This window comes from Orbicella faveolata, unplaced genomic scaffold, assembly GCF_042242905.1.
Source record: "Orbicella faveolata isolate gen_17 unplaced genomic scaffold, um_ofav_v1 contig_2, whole genome shotgun sequence".
NCBI lineage: Eukaryota > Metazoa > Cnidaria > Anthozoa > Scleractinia > Merulinidae > Orbicella > Orbicella faveolata.
In genome coordinates this window covers 13,022,179-13,047,500 of record NW_028301547.1, presented here as the reverse complement: position 1 = coordinate 13,047,500, position 25,322 = coordinate 13,022,179, and the positions used below count along the sequence as shown (strand labels likewise).

The 25,322-nt window shown below is 39.2% G+C and overlaps 4 protein-coding genes across 4 annotated transcripts in view; 3 read left to right on the top strand and 1 right to left on the bottom strand.

The window, feature by feature from the left end:
* LOC149112025 (uncharacterized) overlaps positions 1–4,083 on the top strand; it is a 7,834-nt gene extending 3,751 nt beyond the window's left edge. The window contains exon 1 of the mRNA XM_089289656.1: positions 1–4,083. This exon is cut by the window's left edge and continues 3,751 nt beyond it. Within this exon, the coding sequence (XP_089145782.1) occupies positions 1–20 (20 nt within the window). The 3' untranslated portion in view covers positions 21–4,083.
* The window catches only part of LOC110054493 (coiled-coil domain-containing protein 166-like), a 78,250-nt gene extending 66,300 nt beyond the window's left edge, over positions 1–11,950 (top strand). The window contains exons 6-7 of the mRNA XM_089289658.1: positions 10,993–11,169; positions 11,496–11,950. Of these exons, the coding sequence (XP_089145784.1) occupies positions 10,993–11,169; positions 11,496–11,756 (438 nt within the window). The 3' untranslated portion in view covers positions 11,757–11,950. The remainder of the gene's footprint in view (positions 1–10,992; positions 11,170–11,495) is intronic.
* LOC149112026 (cyclin-dependent kinase 2 homolog) lies at positions 2,168–3,597 on the bottom strand. Its single transcript, XM_089288776.1, has 4 exons — positions 3,547–3,597; positions 3,288–3,423; positions 2,971–3,029; positions 2,168–2,794 (listed from the first exon to the last, which is right to left on the bottom strand). The coding sequence occupies exons 1-4, from the start codon at positions 3,595–3,597 to the stop codon at positions 2,168–2,170; spliced, it is 873 nt and encodes a 290-aa protein (XP_089144902.1).
* Positions 11,951–11,961: 11 nt separating the features above from the next.
* Positions 11,962–17,000, top strand: LOC149112024 (uncharacterized). Its single transcript, XM_089288735.1, is given in 2 exon segments — positions 11,962–13,902; positions 14,777–17,000. Coding segments are annotated over 2 exon segments (1,110 nt in total). The 5' UTR covers positions 11,962–12,930; the 3' UTR covers positions 14,915–17,000.
* Positions 17,001–25,322: the final 8,322 nt, after the last annotated feature.

The window sequence follows — 25,322 nt, the reverse complement described above, 5'->3', positions numbered from 1 at the left end:
AGAGAAAGAAGATCCAGTGATTCATCATAGTGAACACAAATGCGAATATGACAGGCATCAAATTTGTAGATATTTTCAAATATTGTTTTGTTTGTTAACATCACTGAATGTTAAATAGCATGATTTTTCTTGAAGGTGAATAACCGATATTTAAAACAGACTCCTATAAACTGATGTAGAATAAGATACACAGGTGGAGAGACTAAAATATCATCTCTGTAGGTATCGAAATGTCAGCGAGTAGAAAGGAATATATAAATAAGTAAATAACTCGTATAGATGTGCAAAGATTTACTTTCATCAGTAGTAGAAACTGATTTTCTTGAGTTGATAAAAAGCAACTTTTGAGCAACTTTTTCGTGAAATGAGCAACTTTTGGGCAACTTTTGCAAATTTTTGGGGCAACTTTTGAGAGATATCCGAGCAACTTGTGTAAAAGCCTAACACTAAGCACTAACGCCATAAGGTGTAAACTTTAATGTTTGTGTAATTAATTAATTTCAATTAATCAATTAGCTTTGCGGAATGGGAGTTGGGTACGGAAGGTAGCCGAGTGCATTACGCAAAACGCTTCATGCTTACGTTGCCTTTATTGGTAATATGACAAAAATATATATATGGTTTTGCAAATCTCATGCTATCCTTGTGGTGCCATTCTCTCAAGAACAGAAGCAATTTGCTCCAAACGCACGCGCAGATTAGATAGCGTCAAAGTCAACTATATGTTGGGTGAAAGATACATTTCATAACATACAAGACGCACGTGTTCTAGCATTGCTAGTGTGATAAACACCGTTCTCGAGTTCAGATGCACAGTTTTTTTTTTGTAATGAGTGATATCACACTCTCGTTTGGCTGGGGATAACAGTTATATTTCAGGCAACGTCAGTTCTCCTTTTTTAGTACAAAGAACGTTACTGTGACTGCGTATCTTCTGAAATCTTCGCTAGCTAGATTCAAGAAATTTCGACTGTTGTTTTATAACTATTGTGTGTTTGCCAGGATTGAAATAGAGAATGGGAACATATTGCTTCTCCTTAGCAGCTTGTTTGTTTCCTCTTCTATGAAAGAGAGCCCGAAGATCATATTCAGCTGAAACTTTCCTGCGTTAGTTACATGTAAAACTAGTAAATTCGGGACAAAAGAAACTTCGTTGTTATTGCCGCAGACTCCGTGACACTTACTGAAACCTCCAATTAATTTCATCAGTCGATGAGGCGACTCGCTCACTTATGTGGGATATAATTTCGGTCAAGTAAAGATCTCTACCTTCAATACTTCTCGTTGAAACGCTCCTCAGTTGTGTTACTCGCTAGCACTGTGTATTAGTTTGATGTGGTTTTATTGTTTACACCAACTCGGCTGACAACAGAATTAGAACGCACTATTCCGTGATTCGACATGACTATTTGACAATTAGATTAATTCTTGTCTATCGGTGAATTGAAAATTTACGTTTTGAATAAAACACAATCGTTCCTCTTTGACTTTTCAGTAGACATTTAACTTTTATATTCCATTTATCTCCAGCAGTAAGTTAAAAAAATACACATCTTTCTTATATTTTCGTGGAAACAAAGGTATCTTGTTGCATACATTGCCGAGGGAAGCAAAAGTATCAAATTACAAACAGCGTGAAAATTATTGCTACAAAATGAACGAAACTCAAGATAAAATACCACAATAAATTTAATACCGTCTTGACAAACGGTAATTGTAAGTTATTTTTGGGCAAAACACAAACATGAAACATACACACGGCTAAGATTGTCTTATCAAGTTTTTGTCCGCTCATATTCTGCAAAGGGGAAAATGGCCTAGTTGACTACCAAGGGAGAGAACAGCAGGGGTGAGGACTATTGCATCAGAGCCGTAAATTACACTCTGCACTAACTGAGATTGTCTCACCAGTTTTTCCTGTAGACAAAACGATAATTTAATTTATTCTAAACCACAAAGGTAAATAACAAATTTTCATAACAATGTATTCTTAGTGTTTTCCTAGTGTTTTCTCAGCTCCTACAAATTGATGGCGACTGAACAATATCTGCCTTTATCGTAAATTAAACCAGAAAGCAGGATTTTGTCAAGCACTCCAAAACAACAGAACAAAACTAACAAACCTGACAACGATATGTGCCTATGTTCTAAGCCTTAAAGGTTCTATCTATATTCTTCGATTTCTGGAGTGACGTACAGATCTCGTTTGGATATCTAGCGATCGGCTTTTGCCAAAATCAGTGAGCTTACATATCACAGGCTCATGTTTCCAAGCATAAGCTATCTTATATCGATCCGTCTCCGCACGGCAGTGGTGATTGCTAACCAACACATTTGCCGGTTTCAAGTCCCTGTGCGCTATTCCATTTTCGTGCAAGTAGAGCAGTCCTCCTGCAACATCAGCGGCAATCGTATCCATAAATGTGCCCTCTATTCCATTGTCTTGGCTGTCGGCAAGGTACATTAACTCGTTTAACGAGCTCAGCTTTCCTTCACCGCCGAAAACTTCAATATCGAAATACACGTACTCTAGCATGATTGCCATGGGATCCTGGCAAACAGCTTTGAATTGGACGATGTTTTCGTGGTGTAGCTGTGACAACAACGTGGCCTCTTTGGCAAAAGCTTCAACAAAGTCCGTAGAAGACGAGAGCAGTTTCTTCACTGCGACGTCCACTGATTCGTGAGCGTTCTGGGAATATTTAGTTCTTAATACGGCACCAAATGAACCTTGTCCGATAACATCTCGTGGGCGGGTCGGTACATTTCGCTGACCCCTAGTCCATGGACTACCCTAAATGGACCACCCTGAAATTTGTGGCGAACATAAATTTAACAAAGCTAGAACCCGAACAAAAGATGCAATCAATCGACAAACACAGTACGGAACACTTGCGATTTAACAGATTCAACGATCCCGAACAAAATCAGATCAGAACAGTTGTGATTTAATCCTCAAACGTTTCCTACCTTAACATCTGGACCTTTGTCACAAAATATTGGATTTGAGCGAGTTTTCCTTTTGTGACCTACATAATAAGACGACATTCACATAACTCCATACACCCATACACCACCATCTTGTATTTCTTCCCCCTGGCCAAATGAGTGTAGCTAGCAGGCGCGTAATTGTGTTTGTCGATCGATCACATCTTTTGTTCGGGTTCTAGATTTGTTAAATTTATGTTTGCCACAGATTTCAGGGTAGTCCATGGGTAGTCCATCCAAGTAGTCCATGGACCAGGTCCATCGGGGTAGTCCATGGACTAGGGGTCAGCGAAATGTACCAACCCCTTGTGTGCCGAGGTCATCCCACTTAAAATGTGGAAGACCTTGGAACTTAGCAACCTTTTTCTTTCGAAAAGTAAATGGCAGAGGAACTTTAAATTCCTCTCCACCTGATGGCGTGGCGCAAAGAGCGGTCTAGATTAACAAGGAATTACTGATTATACTGAGCAAATTCCTGCCAAAATCTCTAACTAGGACAAAGGAATTTCTCTAGGAAGTATTGTGAAAAACTGGCATGAAACTCTAAATTCTCCTTACCACCGACGCAACGCCTTGAATCAAAACTCCCACGAGTAGTTGGCGATTCATGCATTCATATGGTTTCCCAGGTCGCCCGCCATTCAATTTTTTTGGAACTAGAAAATTATTGTTATGGAGTTTGAAATTTCCTTAATGGAAGATAATCTGTATGTCTGTAAACTGACGCTGTAATAAGCTTCAGTACATATCGGCAAAATCAAAAAGTTCAACAACCTAGGGCTCTCAACAATTGAAATTGAACACTTCACCAGGTATGTTTTAGCACAGTGAACGATGACAACCGATCTTGTTGCGACATCACAAAGAACAATTCCAGATAAAATGTGGGTTAACATTTGTTGGTCAGTGAATAACAATCCCGTATTGACCTTTGCGCGTTCCTGTGACATTTTCTGTAAAATGGCTAATTTGCGCAATGTCAGAGGCAGTAATAACTACTAATAACTTTACCTGATTTTAAAAACATTTATTGAAAGGTATTTTATCCTGCGAACAGGCATTCTAGCGAGAGCATGTGGAACGGACGAAAAGAAATATTTGGCGGGCGAAGGGAAGCCGAGCCGAGCGTTCCAATTTCGTTTCGTAAATTTCCCACTTGAGAGCATGTTCGCAGGCCATAAGCATTGAAAATTTCTCATTTTAAAGATTCCCACTTTTAAAGATTCTCCGTTTTAATGATTCCCGCTTTTAGTGATTTCTGCTTTTGATGATTCCCGCATTTAGTAATTCCCGCTTTTAAAAATTCCTGCTTTTAAAAATTCCAGCTTTTAAGGATTCCCGCTTTTAAAGATTCCCGCTTTTAAAGATTCCCCATTTTAAATATTCCCGCTTTTAAAGATTCCCCCTATTAGAGATTCCTCCTTTTAGAGATTCCCTCTTTTAGAGATCCCCTCTTTTAGAGATTCCCCCTTTTAGAGATCCCCTCTTTTAGAGATTCCCCCTTTTAGAGATTCCCCCTTTTAGAGATTCCCTCTTTTAGAGATCCCTTTTTTAGAGATTCCCCCTTTTAGAGATTCCCTCTTTTAGAGATTCCCCCTTTTAGAGATTCCCTCTTTTAGAGATTCATCCTTTTAGAGATTCCCCCGTTTAGAGATTCCCTATTTAGAGATTCCCCCTTTTAAAGACTCCCCCTTTTAGAGATTCCCCCCTTTAGAGATTCCCCCTTTTAGAGATTCTCTCTTTTAGAGATTTCCCCTTTTAGAGATTCCCCCTTTTAGAGATTCCCTCTTTTAGAGATTCATCCTTTTAGAGATTCCCCTGTTTAGAGATTCCCCCCTTTAGAGATTCCCCCTTTTAGAGATTCTCTCTTTTAGAGATTCCCTCTTTTAGAGATTCCCCCTTTTAGAGATTCATCCTTTTAGAGATTCCCCCATTTAGAGATTCCCGCCTTTAGAGATTCCCCCTTTTAGAGATTCTCTTTTTTAGAGATTTCCCCTTTTAGAGATTCCCCCTTTTAGAGATTCCCCCTTTTAGAGATTCCCCCTTTTAGAGATTCCCTCTTTTAGAGATTCATCCTTTTAGAGATTCCCCCTTTTAGAGATTCCCCCTTTTAAAGACTCCCCCTTTTAGAGATTCCCCCCTTTAGAGATTCTCTCTTTTAGAGATTCCCCCTTTTGGAGATTCCCTCTTTTAGAGATTCATCCTTTTAGAGATTCCCCCGTTTAGAGATTCCCCCTTTTAAAGACTCCCCCTTTTAGAGATTCCCCCCTTTAGAGATTCCCCCTTTTAGAGATTCTCTCTTTTAGAGATTTCCCCTTTTAGAGATTCCCCCTTTTAGAGATTCCCTCTTTTAGAGATTCATCCTTTTAGAGATTCCCCTGTTTAGAGATTCCCCCCTTTAGAGATTCCCCCTTTTAGAGATTCTCTCTTTTAGAGATTCCCTCTTTTAGAGATTCCCCCTTTTAGAGATTCATCCTTTTAGAGATTCCCCCATTTAGAGATTCCCGCCTTTAGAGATTTCCCCTTTTAGAGATTCTCTTTTTTAGAGATTTCCCCTTTTAGAGATTCCCCCTTTTAGAGATTCCCCCTTTTAGAGATTCCCTCTTTTAGAGATTCATCCTTTTAGAGATTCCCCCTTTTAGAGATTCCCCCTTTTATAGATTCCCCCGTTTAGAGGTTCTTTCTTTTAGAGATTCCCCGTTCCCCATTTCTCAATTCTTTCTTCCCCGGGGTAAAAAGCAAACCGGGGTTGTGTAAAGAGGGCCTAACTGAACGCCTGGAAGAGGCTTAACTTATTCCTAGTTCCCCGTGTTTCAATTATTTTCAGACCCAAATCATTTTCACGGCGTGAATAGCATCTTTTAGGAGTCTTTTTCTTTTTTTGCGTTGAAAGCCTTCATGTAGTGTGTACTAACCTTACTTCATTTCCAAATTGAAATCAGTAATTTTCGATCGGAGAAGATATTAAATTCCAACAGAAAAAAATACATGGCCGCAGTTGCACGTGGAATTGGCGAGACAAGTGGTGCTGCCAGTTAAAATGGCTTTTTTGGTAAAATATTTTGTTAGAATTTGTTTTCTCAAAGTGCAGCTTTACCTGTGTATTTATTTGTTTCTTTATTTGTCAATGCACATTTTTTTTATCTTACTATTTTTCAGCGCTGAAAAAATTTTCAAGGTTTTAGTTTGAATTTCGTCAATCAAATTGCGAGAACTTCAGGACGCGCAGTTGAGAAGTTGTTGAATGGTTCAAGGGTTAATTCACACGGGCAGTTTTGGAAAGAAAAGCTTGAGTTTGTGTCGAGGCAACACGGCTTTCCAAGGAAACCAAAGGTGTAATTTCTCACATTTTCCAGATATGGTCAAAAGTGAACTGTTAATTATGAAAATCGCGAGTTGAATATACCATGTGGACTGAATAAAATATATACGATATGAACAGTCCACCTCGGTGTGAATTTTTTAATAATTATTTTTATTTCTTAAATTTCTATTTCTAGTTTATTTATGTATTTAATTATTCTTTTAATTCACTTTTAAATTCTTTTATTTAATTTTTTTAATTTCTTTTTTGATTTCTTTTTTGATTTTTTTTCTTTTTAGACTCCATACTCCGCGTTCTCGGAACAGCCATAGAACTCAAATAACGAAAGGCGTCCCTTGTATAGAATCCAGTTTTCCTCTGCCAAATATTTTTCGTGTCCAGTTCATATTCGGCTTGGGTGACGCGCTGTCTCTAATGGCATGTACTCGACTACGACTGGATCATGTAATCCACCATTTTCGTTCTACCGTAAACTCAAAATATCGCAGGGGGAAAAATATCCTGATTCGAGAAAAAATCATTTACACGACAAAACTCTCTGGATTCAAAAGTTTTCGGATTCAAAGTTTCCACTTTAAATTCCGGATTCAAAATCTCCGGAGACACGACCAAACCGGGGAGTTTTTGTTTCGGATTCGTCCACTTTTGTGTATACGGCAAAATCAATCCGGTACTAAAACGTTCCTAGTCTGATTCGAATATTTCCCCTGATTAATAAAAGTAGACAGTATTTACATTGCCGTTCCTTGGTTCAGGCTCACTTTTATGGATCTTGCCTTCAGAGTACCTTTCCGCTGAATCCAAACAATATTCGACCGAATAAAGACTGAGCTATCTGTCGCAACTGGAACTAATTAACCAATGCAATCAAACTACAGCCAATGAAATATAGTTTTTCCCACGGGGAACAGCTATACAGCATTTTCACTTCCTATGAAACGGCACACGGACATGTTGGTGTACCATAGCAATCCTGTGGGAGTTGAACTCTTTTCTTATGTAAACACTTTCCTTGGGTTTGTTACTGACATATTTTGCGCACAGAAATCTAGGCCACCGAAGTGAAACTACACAATTCCTCCTTTGATTTATTCAGCAGAAAGTAGTGTTGGTTTTTAGTCGAAGAGAAAAGGATAACACGCAGCCTAACTGCAGCTTTCTGTTCGAACAAAAAGTCTTACACATTTCATGAAGACATGTCTGCAAGGTTTTTAAATGCCACGAACTCTAACTTCAAACGTTAAATACTCAATTTATCCGCTACAGTGCACAATAAGCTGTCTCGACACTCGAAAGCCCGCAACAAGCTGCCTCAACACTCGAAAGTCCGCAATATTCAACAACACTCGAATGCACTTTGACGAACATGGATATGACGTCATTCGCCCCTGAATAGTTTTTTGGAGGGGCCAACTTGGTGTCCATAAATAGATAGAGAGATAGACAGACAGACATTTCTCTCGAACGCCACTACTTAAAATTACAATATCGTTATAAAAGAGACAAACTAACTTCCGAGTTAGGATTTCGAGTTGGATTTTCGAGTAAGGATGTAGAGTCGGTTTTTTTTACTAGTAATCCAGCTGCAACGAATCGGCGAGTTTGTCCGTAAACCGTCTCGTAGATTTCCAGTCCAATTCAGCCAACAAAAGAATTCCTGTAGGGGTGGGGTTAGTGTTTTGCCTTTCTATTGCGCGTAAACAGCTACATTTGAATCACGTGGTGCCAGAAGGACCAAAAGGAGGAATAAACCTATATATCGAGCTCGGGAAACATAAGCTCGCTCAGATAGTTGCAAGGAACAAAAGAATGTTTCTGGATAAACGTATAGCTTTCTCGAAGTAAAGCTACGGCGTCTCAGAAGAAAAACGTACAAGGACAAATGATATAATATCCGTGATAAGAATCTACCCACTATACTTGCAAACAGTTTTAATCACAGCCGGCCCGGCGTCACAATATAGAATGCACGTAAGTAAAATTCATATTTTGTTCCTCGCAAGTAAACACATGGAGACTTAAAAACATATCTTGCAATATCAATGAGCCTAAAAAAGGCATAAACACATGGCAAATTACAGGGGTGTCAAACGCGACGAAGCGACATGCAGATAAGAGCGGAAATCATGCAGACCTATGACCTCTAAAACTTTTGCTATAGCACGGTCTTACGGCTCAACTCTACGTAAAATTCCTCCTTATAACACAACATGAAGTGCCCTTCATAAACACGAGTGAAGCAACAAAAAGGTCGATTGACCGAACAGAGAACGGCAAATGTACAAATGTCACTAACCGTAGGAGTCGTGTAGGCTTGTCAACCCCATTTTACACTGATGTCACTGATTAGCCATCGAGTGCCTAGAAATCTAGAAAAAAATGCCGTTAAAAAAAAGCAAAAAATAACGAGGTCGAGCTTCAAACAAATAAGGATCGAAAAGTACATTACGCCATTGGCTAGCTCTATCTTGACCGATAGGAGTCGTGTTTCGCCTGTCCACCATTTAAATCATCAAACCACTAAAAATTTATTGGAAATCCCGTCAAAAAAATCCCGCCAAAAAATCTAACTCGAAAATCCAACTCGAAAATCCAACTCGAAAATCCAACTCGAAATCCAACTCGAAATCCAACTCGAAATCCTAACTCGGTAAATAGGCAACCTCGTTATAAAAGTTAAAGAAATAAATTCTATAAAACAAAGACGCACCCAGTTGTACCATTGTGATCTAGTTAAGATAGCGTAATTAAAAGCTTCTTTGAGAAGTAAAGTCTAAATCTTATTTTAAAAACTTATAAAAAGAATGATTGTCAATAGGTGTGCGCAAAGAGGAGATAAACAGCCGTAAGACGCAGACAGATTTCTAATTCCCCCTGAGTCCTTCCACCGACAAAAACTCAAGATTGGGCTCAACCAACAATAAATTATAGCTCTCTCTGCTGTTGGCATTCAAACTTGCTACAGAGTTCGCCATCACCGACATTTTCGCCGTGAGTGTGAAGCAGCTTCGACACGCCAGTATTCCAGGGGTCAATTTAATTAAACTTTTACACTTGTTAAGTCGGACCATCGTATTTACAAGCGCAGACGAAAACGAGTTTAATAAAAAAAAAATATAAAAATCGTTACAAGTCTAGGTTACAAGTGTCCGAGTTATAACTACAGGTGTAGCGCTACACGTGTAAAAGATAATAAGGCCCGGTCCAAACGCCGCTCCACTCATGCCGAACCAAACTTGATTAAGTTCGACTTTAGAGCGACTTTGGAGCGACGGCTGGTTCAGACGGCGTACGTGCGTCGAACTTAATTCGGGAAGCCGGTGGTAACAATTTTCGACGAGAAATTATGCGTTCTGAATTCAAGAACTCTGTACAAATAGAAAAGCTGTGGCTAACATTTCGCTGTTATAGCAATATTTAGGCAAGCAAATTCAAACTCAAGGTTCAGTGTTTGTATTTAGACAGGTTTTTTCCCGGTTAATTCGACTTGTTAAAGGGAAATCTCATAAGCTGGGCTATTATCACGAAGAAAAAGCAAAAAAATGAATTTGCGCTAAAGAAACTCGCTTATACAGTCCCGTTTCTCATAAATCGAAGGCATATTTTGTCGTCTTTATTTTTAGCGACAACTTCGAGCTTCATGCATGATTGGTCATGCCACTCAATTTTGAGCCAATCACGAGTCCTGTTATATGAAAAATACATTACAGTAATTTATGCATTAGGTTCGACACATGAGGAGAACGCTGTATGAATCAGCTGCCGCTCCAACGTCGCATAGTGCGACAGAACCTGCCGAATTTAATGTTGTTTGCCGCACCAAACCTAACCTGCCGAACCAAACTGATTCAAACGCCGCTCTTCTGCCGTACTTAACCCATCAGTTAGGTTCGGCGCATGAATGGAGCGGCGTTTGGAACGGGCCTAAGAATCAAGAGTCCGACTTGTATTTTTACAAGAGTCCAACTTGTAAATTACAAGTGCGAAATACAAGTCGGATGCACTTGTAAACATTGAGTACGACATGCGAAACGGACATTGGAGAGTCAAAACATGTCGTCTTCTAGTGAAGAGGAACTCGACGAGCTCCTGAGACGTCAAATTATCGGCCAACCTAGGAATTTTGAAGAAAGACGGCTTTTTGACATCGAAAATCCAAGGGAATTTGGAGGGAAGTTTCGTCTTCCTGTGGACGCGTTCATCTACCTTTTGGAATTTTAAATAGGCCCGCAGATTTTGAAAGGGCAGCAGAGATTTTAAATTTGCATTTTTAAAAACACACGTGCATCCAAGCGGATTTTACAATTGTAAGTCTACAATATTGTAATTTACACTTGTATCCTGAGTCGCGATACACGTGTAAATTTCAGTGTAGAAAATACTTTTATTGAATCCTTGTATTTACAAGCCGGACTTTAGACGTGTAAATTACACGTGTAAAAGCTACAAGTGTAATTTATTTATTGAATTGACCCCAGAAAAGGTATCACTGTTTGATTGACGGAAGTCTATTACAAGGAGTGTTTTGAGTAGCAGTGAAAACAGTGGTAAGTGATGAATTTTACCAATTTTACTGATTATGTTATCTTACTGTATGTTCCAATATCTCAGAGAAGTCTATGAATTACCTTGTTCCTTGAAGACAACATGTAAATTGATGTATCTTACTGTCCTCACAGACTCTTCAAAGTGATCAGAAGGCAGAGATTGCCCGTCTTGAGCAGGATGTTCACACCATGAGAGGAAAGCACTCCGAAGCAATTCAGAAACTTAAATCACAATTCCTACGAGAGAAAAGAAGTTATCAAAAGGAGTCAGACACAAAGATACAGGAGATGGCTCAACAAGCCTCCCAGGTATGTGTGGGGAATTTGAATGGCTAAGTTCGCCGGCAATTCTCTTTCACTGATGTACGATGTTGGCTAGGCTTCATCTACAAGTCCTTCTACACGTACTAGCTACGGGCATTTTTTTTTGTTGCTCTCCGCGATTTGAGCCTGGTCAAGGGAGAATCCGCCGTTAAAAAAGTTTGATCGAGTAATCACGGTTACTGACTCATCAAGAGTAGATGGTGTGGTTTGGGTGTACCTAGTAGTTTTTGTTGTGTCTAATCAAAATCTTAACCGCTAGGTTACTAAACAGTGGTTTGTTCAAGACATTTTTGGTGTTGTTGTTTTCTTAGGAAGCGAAACAGTGCTTGGACGAACACACGCGCAGAATAAAAGACGAAAACCGGTTATTGCGTAAAGAGCTGTTACAGCTCATCAGACGAACACGAGCTCTCCACGAACATCGCCAAGAACTAGAAGAACAGCATAAAACACTGTTACGTGAAGTACAGTACAGTAGAGACCTCAAGAAACTCAGAGGTTCCAGGCAAAACAGACTTTATCAGAACTTTGGAGTAAGTGCAGAGAAAGATGCAGTGGGCGAAAAGAAATAATTGGGACATTCGTGACCGTTAGCCAGGGGCAGAACTTGTCTTGAAAACCTTACAAGTTTAGAAGCGGAATAATTAGAGTTTGCTGTTCCGGGTTGAAGACCGTTACTAGCGGAAAGGCCAGTTAGGAATGTGGGACGTGGTTGTAGAAATAAATCGTAGACAGATGTAAGAATAAAGGTTACATTAAAAACTGGCGTTAGGAGAATCCTTTGCTTCAGAAATATGCTAATGACCATCTTTCGTCAAGATTGTCCTTATAAAGTCCAGTCCCTGAACTCTCCTTTCCACGCACGATATAGGGGTTGAGCCGAGACGGGAGGAGAGAGAACAGTTCAGGGCGCTTATATGTATATCTGTATGTATAAGCGCCCTGTTCCAGGTGATTCAACCTCCTCCACGTCTTGATTATGTTTCTTCCAGCGATGGAATCTTCACTACACTCTACTTTAACGAGGCTAGTCGAAATACACAGGAAACTGCGTCGTAGCTTGACATATCGTCGTGTAAATTATGACAATTCCAAACAAAACTTGGAGCCAGAAGGGTGTACCTGAATCCCGAAATATTAACCTACTTTCCTCTTTATAGTGCAGAGTGCACTATTGGGATAGTTTAGGGGGCTGCTGTTCGCTAAGGCACTAATTCACAAAGCCCTATAGCCTGCGAACAGGCTCCCGGTTTTAAAATTAGAATTTGAAGTTAAAAATTGGTAGGAATAGATATTTTTTCACAGGTTTCCTTAGAATTCACCTTTACACACAGAAATGCAAACACATTCACAAAGATCTTTACTAAACTACATGGCAGATGGTAACAAAAAAACACTTTTGGTATGCAGCTCTCCTCTGTAGTCTTTTCCTCGCAACTAGAAACTTGCCACTTCCATTTTTAGTATAAAATATAGGGGTAACCATGCTTGTTTAAAAGTTAAAGACGGTGCTTACGAAATAAAAAGGTTTTTGCGGCAGGTACGTGGGAAAAGTAGACATTGGCAAGGGCTATTGGAATCCACAAAGAAAAATTGGGGTAGCCACGCATTTTTTCGAGATAATTAGCCTTGAATCTCAACAAAAATGCTGACAGAAAGAAAGGAAGGATATTTCTTCACAGATTTCCTTCGAATTCGCCTTTACAAGCAGAAAAGCAAACACATTTATAAAGATCTTAAAACTGCATGGTAAATGGTAACAAAAACCATTTTAGAGAGGCAAGGGAAGCTTTAATGTTTGCCTATCAAGATGGAAGCATTGATGAGACAGAGTTTGCTCTGTTGTACGATTTAAATTCCTCTGAAAATCTCGAATTTCCTTATTGGAAGTATGGTCGCTTCGATCTTGATTCTATGACAGATGATGAGTGTAAGGCTGGGTTTCGCTTTTATAAGAACGATATTGTTTTACTCGGAGAATTTCTTGATATTCCAGGCATAACGAAATGCCCCAATGGCGTTCTTGTGGACGGAATGGAGGCTTTGAGTATGTTGTTGAAGCGCTTTGCATACCCGTGTCGATTTGCAGATATGGTTGCTCGATTCGGGAGACCAGTTCCACAACTTTCCATGATTACAAACTGAATAACGTACTATGTATTCGATTAATATAGCCACCTACTGGCACATTTAAATCAGCCATGGCCACGTTCCAGAAACTTTATCCGTCATTTTGCTGCCGCTATACGTAATGAAGGAGCTCCACTCGAAAACTGTTGGGGTTTCATAGATGGAACAGTGAGACCCTTATGTAAGCCAGATCAAGCCAGAATTCTCTATAACGGACACAAAAGGGTGCATGGTATAAAGTTTCAGTCCGTAGTTGCGCCAAATGGGCTTTTAGCAAGTCTGTTTGGTACAGTCGAGGGCAAGAGACACGATAGTGGTATGCTAGTCGACTCAAGACTTCTGCAAGAATTATCGCAGTACTCGTTTGCACCGGATGGGACACCCTTATTCTTTTATGGCCACCCTGCGTACCCTTTGCGTGTCCATTTACATGGGCCCTTCAAAGGCGCTAATTTGACACCAGCAGAACAACAGTTCAACAAGGCCATGAGCCAAGTCAGAGTTTCGGTAGAATGGCTATTTGGGGACATTGTGAACTACTTCGCATTCCTGGATTTCAAGAAAAAGTTCAAAATCGGCTTAAGGACGGTGCCTCCTTTTGTTATTGTGCACACGTTCTGCGCATCACGCAAGGCATGGTTTAAGCGCCACGCGCGCGCTAGGGTGAACAGTGACGCAATCAACTACGTACACGACTAAAATGAAAGCAAAATTTTCTTACTGAGACCAAATCAATTTTAATGAACGTGTACTTAAACCAGGAATACCAGAATAATAGCATATCGCTAACCATTAACTGATAACGTCTTCCACCTGAAAAACTAGCTGTTATCTGTTGAAAATTATCCTGAAATCCAGCTGTAAACATGTACCTGCAGATGGCGTAGTGCGCGCGCAAAACAAGTGCGAGATGCGTAATTGTTTTACCTACTGGGGAGGTGACAGGAAAAATATGTAACGGGCACCGTAAAAGTTTTCAAAAAAGATAACTTTAAAAAACGTGTGGTTACCGCTACATTTTATGTTATGAAATGGATGTGGCAAGCCTATTCAACACGTGATTAGTTTGTGGTTGTGAGCAAAAGTTGTTTAGACTGTATTTTAGCTGAACCCGAGGAAGGCTGTCAGAGACGCTAAAAGCGCTGTTGCAACGATTTTGTTATTGCAAATATATCAAAGATGGTTTTTATCTCGCCATTTATCATGCAGTTTTAAGATCTTTATAAATGTGTTTGCTTTTCTGTGTGTAAAGGCGAATTCTAAGGAAATCTGTCAAGAAATATCTTTTTCTTCTTTTGTCAGAAAAATGCTGATGTCAGCACTTTTGTTGAAATTCAAGGCTAATTATCTCCAAAAAATGCGTGGCTATCCCCAGTTTTCTTTGTGGATTCCAATAGCCCTTGCAAAGATGTACTTTTTCCGCGTGGTCCTAACGTGGCGCAAAAACCTTTGTATTTAGTAGACACCGTCCTTAAGTCCTGTTGGCAAAATGTACATTGTGTGTGCGCTCTTAAGAAACGCCCACAATTGCCTTTATCAATCAAGTACTTCGAAGTTTTTTGGAATAGATCCACCCCAAATCCAGGACTATTTCAATTAGGTTTCTGAAGACAAATGCAATACATTGAGACCCAAATTCATGACCTTTGGATATAACAGCATTCAGCTACTTACTTGTTCGTAATTCTCTTTTGACTAGATTGCAGAATGTTACCTCCCCAATTTCAGATCATTTCATTGTTGCTGTGCATCTTAGTTATTAAGGACCACAGCCTTGGGACAGACGCACAATTTTTTAAAATACAACTTGATTGTATCTTAATAGTTACATTGATTTTAGCGAAGAGTACTGTTAACCCCATAACTTTTTATCCTAGGGAGATTTTTAAAATCTGTTTTCGCATGCATACAGTATCACTACTTGCTTTTTTTTATACTGCAGTTTACGCAACAGAATACAAATTTTCAAACAAATTATTCAACTGTTCTAGCAGAAAATATTTCTAATATCTCAAAAATGTAAAAAGCAATTTTACTGTAACGAGTCTGCCATCCATTGAGGTAACAATAATTAAAGAAAATAACGAAAAGCGGCTCCTCGGTACAAGAAAAATGCGGTGCCACTGTTAAAATACAAACATTGATCGCTGACAGAAAACGTTGGTCGTGACTCTTGTCAAAGCAAGGACTAAAGTTAATAAAATATACAAACTGATTTGTGATTGCACAGTTCGAAATCAAACGACAGTTATACCAGCAACACTTATATCAGCAATACTTAAAAGTGAATTAGGTGGCTATTTGTTTACAAGTTCGTCCAACAAACTCATCACCGCTTTAGTTTGGTCTTCTTGCTGCCTCAACATCAGTTGCTGTGATGCCAACAGTTGCTGCTGCTGCTTTTGTTGTTGTTCTTGCATCAGCCGCATCATTTCACTTTGTTGTTGCTGAAACTGGCGTTGCTAGTCAATTCTCGCCTGTAGACGTTTTGCTTCCAAATCGTGTTCCTCTTTTTTCAGCTTGCGTTCCTCAAGTTTAAGTTCCTGGTCTTTTTCCGCTTTTTTTGGACAGGAATAACATGGTCTCGCTGCCACTTCTCCGGTCTCTTCTCTGTACTTTTTCCTGATCATTTTCGCCTGAATGTCTCTTCATCGTCTCTGACACTTTCTCAAGTGCTTTAAGTCTCATATCTGTGGCCTTCATAGGTTAGCCTTCTCTTTTTCAGCCTTTCCTTTCTCACTTTCGTCGTCCTCTTTCATTTCTGCATCAGCTGTTTCTTCGAGCACCACAATTTCTTCCACTAAGATTTCAAGCTCTGTGGGCTCGGGCGGCGCGATGCCCGGGCTCCTTTCCTCAGCTCTCAATTTCTTTTTGATTCGGTCAATTAAAATACCCACATGATCCCGAACGGACCTTTTATCCACAGCAAAGACAGGCTTGGAACAGGTATTCACACTGTTGGCTATTTTATCCCACATTTCGCTTTTTTGCGATGAACCCTTTCTTGTTTTGTACGGATTCTCGGAAACAATCTCTCTGCATAACAGGACATCGTGCTTGCTTGTCCAGTACATCACATTACTGCGTGGAAAAAAAAGCAATCTGTTTTAGTTTGGTTTCAATAAAGAACATAAACATAAAGTTTAAACTTACTTTAATCTTTTAGTTTAGCAGGACGGGAAATTGATTCTTCCAGTAAACAAAAATTAGACTTCCTTGCAAGTTTTCGACTTTGGTATCGAACTCGGCGGGTCTGCGTGTTGTCCATTCATCACAGCGGTGAACCATTGACCTACAGTAAAAGGCAAGTTAAAATGGTTTTTTTAGTATTTTTTACAATAAATAACATTTTCACGAACTTAGGAAAGCAGCTTTGCCTATAAGGTAGAAAAAGTACATTGAATTCTAAGTCAAATTCAGCAGAAACTACTCACGTTTTCTGGAAACGCTGCAAGTGCAAACCTCGTGCTCTGAACGTGACGAAGACGCGTTGCAGTTCAGCGCTAACGATGCGTAATGAAGCACTTTGTGAGCAAATTACTTCCAGTGACGTTTCAGGCGGCGTCGCGTTCTGGTTCGTAAAGTCCCTAATGTCAACCCCAGCGCGCGTGGCGCTTAAACCATGCCTTACGTGATGCGCAGAAAGTGTGCGCACTAACAGTAATTTAGAAAACAAGTAACTGGAATATGGAAAAAAAATTGAAAATCGGCAGAGGCGATTCTAGATATTCCAGTTAAGCTTCTACAAGTGATAATTGAAGATCCCTTTGTTAAACTATCATCAAAATAGTGCTAACTTGTAAGCATTGTTACAATCTTGTTGCATGCAAATGAAAAAGAAAATCTAACGACTAGATTATCTGCAAACAAACAAAAACGATTTTAAAGGCCTGTTTATATTTATTCATGTTGCCATGGCAACGGCACATACGTTAGTCTAGCTATCAAAAATCGGAAGTTTGTGTTGTTAACTTGAGTGTTGCCATTTTTGGCGACCAAAGGATCAAGGGTTTTAGAGAAAAAGGAGATTCAAACAGGTATCAATACTGCGTTCGGCCACCTTAAATGAGTTTATTGCATCTTTTTTGAATAACCGGCATGCAATGCATGCAGAAGCGATGACGTGTACGTGCTATTTCTAAAATTGATCCAAGAAACATTAACATACAGGCTGATGGTTAAACTTAATTAAAAGTAAAAGTAAGGTACAACCTGTGTGAGAAGTAGCTGTATTGTAAGTAGGTTTTGAGAGTCCAAGTGATCGGTCGCATCGCAAGCATACTTGTTCCCTTTGTTCAATTGTTCCTCTTTAAACTGAATAATGCAATTCACCTTTCTCCCTTTTGTTTACTTTTCGAAATGACCGGCAGTGAGACTAATGAAATAAAACAATGTGAAAGAATATTGTGATAGATGTCCCAAGAGAAATTGAGTAGCGGATCCAGACTTCCACCAATACAGTTTATTTTAATTCACAGATAAGTTTAGTTTAGATATTTCAGTGCTCGTGCACTGCTCGGACAGTGCTCATTCAATCGAATTCAACAGCGCTCACCAATACGCAGATTTAATGTCGACCCTTGACCTATCACGTGTGCAACTTGCCTGTAGATCTAAAGTTGTATGTATAGACGATGTGTTCGTATTATCAGTTTGCCGGTGAGCGCAAATTTATCCGATATTGCATAAAGCACAATCCACAGCAAGAAGATCTGTTAGATCTTATAACCGCGCTTTTAAAATTTAACTGTTTGCTTAGCACTACCGTCGGAACGCAGTGCACATTCCAAAGCAGTCATTGATGATTCTTTTCTTACTGTAGACATCACATTACTTGATCAACACAAACTATTATTGCACCATCAGTGGTAGCCGTTGACAAATCTCCGATGACGTAATGGTCTTAATTGCCCCCGCAGTCCGCGCGTAAATAGAAGAAGTACTTACAGTATGAATATACAGTCGATATTATCGGACGAAATCTCGAGTTGGCTAAAATGAGACCGCAAATAGTCTCGGGAGTTGATGACGTCTCAAGCTTTTGAGCCCGCTTGAGGTTCTGGGAGTTGATGACGTTGGAGGAACCAAGACGTCACTCTCGATGGTTGATTTCATTGGCTGATGGCCATAAGATTTACGACGTTACTGCTGGCGCATGATATAATTGGTTGATAGCCAGAACGCTTTGATTCAATGTAAATACTTGCGAGACCTTTGCGGTATTGAATTGTCAACACGAAGCACATGGTCTGTGGAGGTAAGCAGTATTTGACATCTTATTTGTTATTATTTGCGAAGTAGAATCTTTTCGGTTTTCAGTAAGACTTTTGCAAGAGGCTTTGCAAGATTGGGAGGACAGATGTAAAAGTACTATTGCACAGATTTTATTTGCAGTGACTCGCAGTCACACGAATTTCAGCCACACAATCGATAGCGACTGGAAGACTCATTTGTCAGACACGAATCAGTTCCAACTACGATTTGTAAGACACAAATCACTTCCAACTACGATTTGTCAGACACAAATCACTTCCAGTGACTGAAAGACTCAGTCAACGAACGACGATCGAACGAACGACGATCGATCGATCGATCAACGCTCGCTCGAGGTTCAAAACAGTTGAGGTTTAGAACAAAATAACATGCAGTTACATGTAAAAGGACGAAGTCAGTTCTGTGCCTGAAAAAGGCCATTTTGTATTGCCGTTTACTCATATTTATACCATTTGTTGGTAGAAAAACGAGATAGAGAAGCCAAAGAATTCTGCTGATTGTAGTGATTTCAAGGGAAAAGGTGAGAAATCTCGCTTACATCTTACCTGTAACAGACTCTGAGAAAAATATTTGATCAAGTACTTTATCGTTTCATAAGGTGTACATTTGTTCATAATTTTTGTTAAATTACAGTGCTTTAATTCTTACAGATACATCTTTATAGAGAAATATTGAGAGAGAATTGACAGAAAGCGATCCCAAGCATTTGCCATTCATTGTGTAGAGGTGAGAAAATTTCAGAATGGTTACCCATTTTATGAATTCACTTTTTGAAAAACCTGGAGTTTATTCTTGTGCCGTTGATTGTTTTTTGGAAATTACAAGATATTCATTTCTTCCATTTTTGGCAAAACTATCTATTCGAAGCGAATTCCTTCAATTGTTGTTCAATAACCTATCACAATGTCGTGAGAGCAACTACAACATGAAATCTCTGTCACGCATTCGTGAACCTGTTTGGTTGCATCTTACAGAAAATTGTAGTTCATTTCAAGCTAGAGATTGCAATGCCTGTCTTAGTCAGATATTCGAAGAAAAAACTTTTGGAAACTTAAATTTTGAGGAGGCCAGTCTGTTTGCAACACAGCGGGCATTTGATTCTTATTGTCAGACATGTGAAAAAGATCTGACGTTCAACGACAGAATTTTTTTAACTTACGTGACACATTCTGGGTTAAAAAAATTTGGTTTTGACGTTTGTTCTTGGCCACTGTATGTTGCAAATGTTCGTACACAGCCCGGCAGGTTAATTTGTAACACTGCAAATCTCCAACAAATCAACTGAAGATGAAATCTACAGTTAGTTCAAGATTTGTTTTCATCGAATTTGCTCCTGAAATAATATATATAAACATCACAAAGTTCAAAACAGCGGGGGCAGTTTTAGTGTCCACTATTACTAGTCTAGAACTTTCTTCGGGATATGTATGGGCATGAACGATATGAACGACACGACAATCACACTATTAACAACAGCTTTCTTCTTAAAAAGTCATGATTAAATTTAATTGGTGTTTTCCACGAGTAAAGGGCTAGCAAAGTAGTCACACAAGTCATATAATTTAATAATAAAACTCTATCCCGACCGATGTATCGATTTGGTCACTCCAATGGCCACAAATTGAAAACGTGACAGAAAATTGGCGTTACTTTTGATTCTAACCAAATTTGGACAGGGGGAGGATCTCATCATTAGCCAATTACAGGCCATTTTTCTGCTCTTTCCGTCATATCCCCCCCTCGGGAGAATTTTGTCAAGTTAGCTAACTAAGTATGCAAGCCACCGTAATGACGGTCGCCCTTGCAGAAATGTTTATTTGCCCAAAATTGGGGCAAAATCTTTCGGAGATGGAAGTCAGGACATTTGTAAGGATACAGAAAGAAATTTGGGACCAGTTGCTGACTTTTAAGAGTCCCTGTCCATAAAAATGGAAAATAACTCGGCAAGGATCGAAAATTCGATTTCGCTCATATTCTTATGGTAGATAGGCTAGGGCATGACAAAAACTCCTGGATAGTTTTTTTGGCAAAATATCCTTTTATTTCAAAGAAACATGCAAATTACCAAATTCCGTTAAAATCGTCATTTCACGCACCATTTTATTAAACAAGTTTGAGAGCCTCGGATGCAAAACCACATCATTCTTCCGTCTTTAAAACACTCAAATATTTTTGTGCAATGTTTAAATGTGTACTGGGTTGATTTTAGAGAATGTTGCGTTGTCTTTTTGGGTGCACAATAATTAAATTTCGAACACATGTATTTCATTCACTTAAAAGTACTTCGTGAATATAATTAATTTTCACCATGTGCGAAACCTTCAAATGGACCAAGCTTCTGGTGGTTGAATTGCAGAAGGATGGTCTACAGATTCCTGTAAAAATTTCTTTGGGCAAATGATTGTGAGCGACGCGAGAGCTTTTCAAAGTACGTCAAAAATGCAAATATTTGACCATCCGTCGTCAAATTTCAATTTACGGGTTAGACGTATATTTTAGCATGCGCCACATGACTTGACCTATGTTAAGCTGAAATAGACACAGGGCTGATAATTTCGAAATGTTCTAACCTTATTTGCTGTAAAAGGCAGGTCCAAAGCCGATTTGACGTGTTTCTAGTCGATCTCCCACCATTCGTCGCACATAAAGCATATGTTCGCTTTTGTTTTCACAAGGTTAACGTCCGATGTACATCGCCTACTGTCAACCTAATATTGGTCGAATACTATGAATCCGTGACCATCTTTCTGCGCATATGAACATCACTGCATCAAAGTCTAAAACGGCTGAGACATTTGTAGATAGTTGCTCGCTTTGCGCTGCGCCAAAATATTGCGTTTGATCGATTGCTGACCGTTGCTGATAAGACTGTCGGCGCAGCCCAATCTTACAGCCGTTATTGTTCGTCACGCAGTGCTGTCACGGCATATGCTGCACATTTTGATCTATTTTGTATAGAGTACTCTCAGCATAAGTGAAACAATTTAATCATTGTTCTTCTGTTTTTTCATATATATAATAATATATGTGTATATTTATATAATCATATTCTATAGTGTACGTGGCCTCGGTCCATATTACGTTTGTTGTACGTTCTGATGTTTCAGACAACAGCTGATAAAGCTAGTACCTGTACTCACTAGAATTTTAAGAAAATCGCCATAAAAAAGTTATAGATTAATGAAGCAAGAACTAGCTGAAATAAAAATAGGAAATCACAACGAGTCTAATTCGTGAGAAAAACAGACTAAATCTAATTAGTAATTACGTGAGTAAATAGCCCTGGCCATGCCATTTTGTTTGGCGTATCAGTTGTTTGCTTAGTGGCGAGGCATTGGTATGTAACAGAAAATAGAGGACTGTTGTCAATACAGTCCAAAATTATCGTCAGTAAAATATTGTAAATAAAACACCTATTGACCAGTTACCTCCGCGGCCATCATTTGGTCATTCCGATAAGGGTTTCATTATTGTCTTTACCCCTATTAAGCGGCCACCCAAAATTTAAGAACTTTGTTTTGGAAAGGGCGATGGCAGATAAGAGTCTGAAATTGAAGGTGCATGACGAGTGATGATTCAAACACACGTCTATCATGATTGTATTGAAGTGACTCCATGTTCAACAAGAAATTTATAGCCCGATAGTGAAAAATTAAATATTCAAGGTACACCAACCTCTATTTAAGCGGCTAGCCCCATTAAGCGGTCGCCACCCATTTCCCCGGGGGTAGCACACTGTATTACATGTAAACCAAAAATAATTGCATAGCGCGAAAAGACCTACAAGGTATGAGTTTAGCGTTACAGTATTACGCAGGGGCATGTAGGTAGCGGTGGTCGAGTAAAAGATAACAACAGAGGCAATGGTAAATTATTCATTCTTTTCATTTCTTAATTTAATCTCTTCCTACTCAACACGATTGCGTGCTCCCAGTGATTCCAAGCCTTACGGAGCCTTACGTATCAGGATAGAAATTGTCCCACCCCTACCCCCTAAAATGGGATGACAGAATTGCGTGACGAACAAGGAACCGCTGCAAGCAAGGATTCAAGCCATCAAACCATGATGATCAAACGTAATATTTTGGTGTAGTGCAAAGCTAGCAACTATCTACAAATGACTTAGCCGTTTTTGACTTAGATTCAGTGGTGATCATATGTGTCGAACGAGGGTCACAGATTCATGGTATTCGACCGTTAAATAAGTTGACAGTTGGCGATGTACATCGGACGTTATGTAAACAAAAGCAAACTTCTGCTTTATGTGCGACGAATGGTGATAGAAACACGTCAAATCGGCTTTGGATCTGCCTTTTACAGCAAATAAGGTTAGAACATTTCGAAATTATCAGCTCTGTGTCTGTTTCAACTTAACATAGGTCAAGTCATGTGGCGCATGCTAAAATATACGTCTAACCCGTAAATTGAAATTTGACGACGGATGGTCAAATATTTGCATTTTTGACGTACTTTGAAAAGCTCTCGCGTCGCTCACAATCATTTGCCCAAAGAAATTTTTACAGGAATCTGTAGACCATCCTTCTGCAATTCAACCACCAGAAGCTTGGTCCATTTGAAGGTTTCGCACATGGTGAAAATTAATTATATTCACGAAGTACTTTTAAGTGAATGAAATACATGTGTTCGAAATTTAATTATTGTGCACCCAAAAAGACAACGCAACATTCCCTAAAATCAACCCAGTACACATTTAAACATTGCACAAAAATATTTGAGTGTTTTAAAGACGGAAGAATGATGTGGTTTTGCATCCGAGGCTCTCAAACTTGTTTAATAAAATGGTGCGTGAAATGACGATTTTAACGGAATTTGGTAATTTGCATATTTCTTTGAAATAAAAGGATATTTTGCCAAAAAAACTATCCAGTAGTTTTTGTCATGCCCTAGCCTATCTACCATAAGAATATGAGCGGAATCGAATTTTCGACCCTTGCCGCGAAATTAAGAATTTGTCTGGTTTTTACGGGCAGGCACTCTTAAGGTTGAATTTATCCAGAAGTAAGCTTTATTTTCGTTTTCGTGCCGAAAGCCACTCGGTGAAATACTGTCGGCTTGTTCTGCTGTCTTGTTCTGTTTTTTCTCTTGGTCTTTTTTGTAGCCCGCCGAGGCCATTCTTTCGTCTAAATCAGTTGAAAAAAGTTCGAAAAAGATGTTCCCATTCAAGTTTAAGCTCTCAGGCGATAATTCTGGAGTTTTTTTGGCGGAAACGTCGGCTTTGTTATGTTCGTGTTTTTCGGTTGCTACGGCCGACCGTGGCTTCCTTTGTTAGGTCAAGTCTGGGGAGTGAGGTCACAAAAAAAATGCTAATTAATTCTAGTTTTGTTCGATTTCGCTGAAATTTTAACACGATAAAGTTGGATTGTTAAGGAATAGATTTACCATGTGCCGATGTGTGGTAGCTATTAACGCTAAAGTGATATATCGCTTCGAAGTGTGGGTTTTTTAAGAGATTTTTTTGCAACGTGTGGGTTCGGCGTCATTTTGTAATCGGAGGTTTTTGTTGACCCCGAAGGAAAAAATATCCGGAAAAGGTCATTTCATCGACGATTCAAACGAATATAAATATGTATATGTTCCGAGCTAAATTTCTGGTGAAAAAATGTAATATTTGACGAGCCCTGGGTTTTTAATTTTTTCCCGCGAAAGTCAGGACCTGAGATCAGTTAAATTAACAACAGCTTTCTTTCTTAAAACTCACGATTAAATTTAATTGTTTTTTCCCTTGAGTAAAGGGCTAGCAAAGAAGTCACATGAGTCACATAACTCAAGAATTGCGTTATCCACGGCTATCTTTAGCATGGTGGTTATTTCTCTACCAATGACATAATCCTTGCGTGTTCTGGCAAGTTCTCTGTTGGCTTGCAAATATTTAATTTTCCTTCCGATTTATGACCTCGCTGTGATGAAACAGCCAAAGAATTTCCATCATTTGCGTAAAACTACAAGAAATACTCGCAAAATTGCAAATAAATTAATGACCGTCGCTTCTGGCGAAATAAAGTTCCAAAGTAAACACGATCTTATTTGTCACCTATCGAAAGTGAAAGCTGCAACTTCAACGCATTCCATGGCTGACGTAATACCTTTTTTAGCGTATTTATTCCGTTTGAATCCAACGCTTCGATAAAACCAAACGAAGATATATTTTACCCACAACAAAGAAAACAATATCCGTAAAATTGTCCGTGTATTAATGTTTTAACAGCTTTTAGCGAATAAACATCACACGTTGCGTGACTCAAAATTTGGCCGAGAGGAAGTTTGGGTCTGGCCACCGACAAAAAACAAGAAAATCTTTTAGATCTTATAACCGCGCTTTTAAAATTTTACTGTTTTCTTAGCACTACAGTGGCAATGCAGTGCACATTCCAGAGCAGTCCTTGATGATTCATTGATTACTGTAAACACCACATCACTTTATCAACACAAACTGTATTATCGCACCATCAGTCGTACTCGTAGCAACAGACCATTTTACAGTTGTCTGCTCAGCGACCTGGCCTTTGTATGGCAGCGAGGCTAGAGTTGACCTTGTTTCGATACAGACCTCAATGCTTTTGTTGTGTAAAACAAGTTGTTCCGATGCTAACAAGGTGTATTTACATGACAAAAGCAGTGAGGTCTGTATCAAAACAAGGTCAACTCCAGCCTCGCTGCCATTCAAAGGCCAGGCCACTGAGCAGACAACTGTAAAATTGTCTATTGTGAAATCT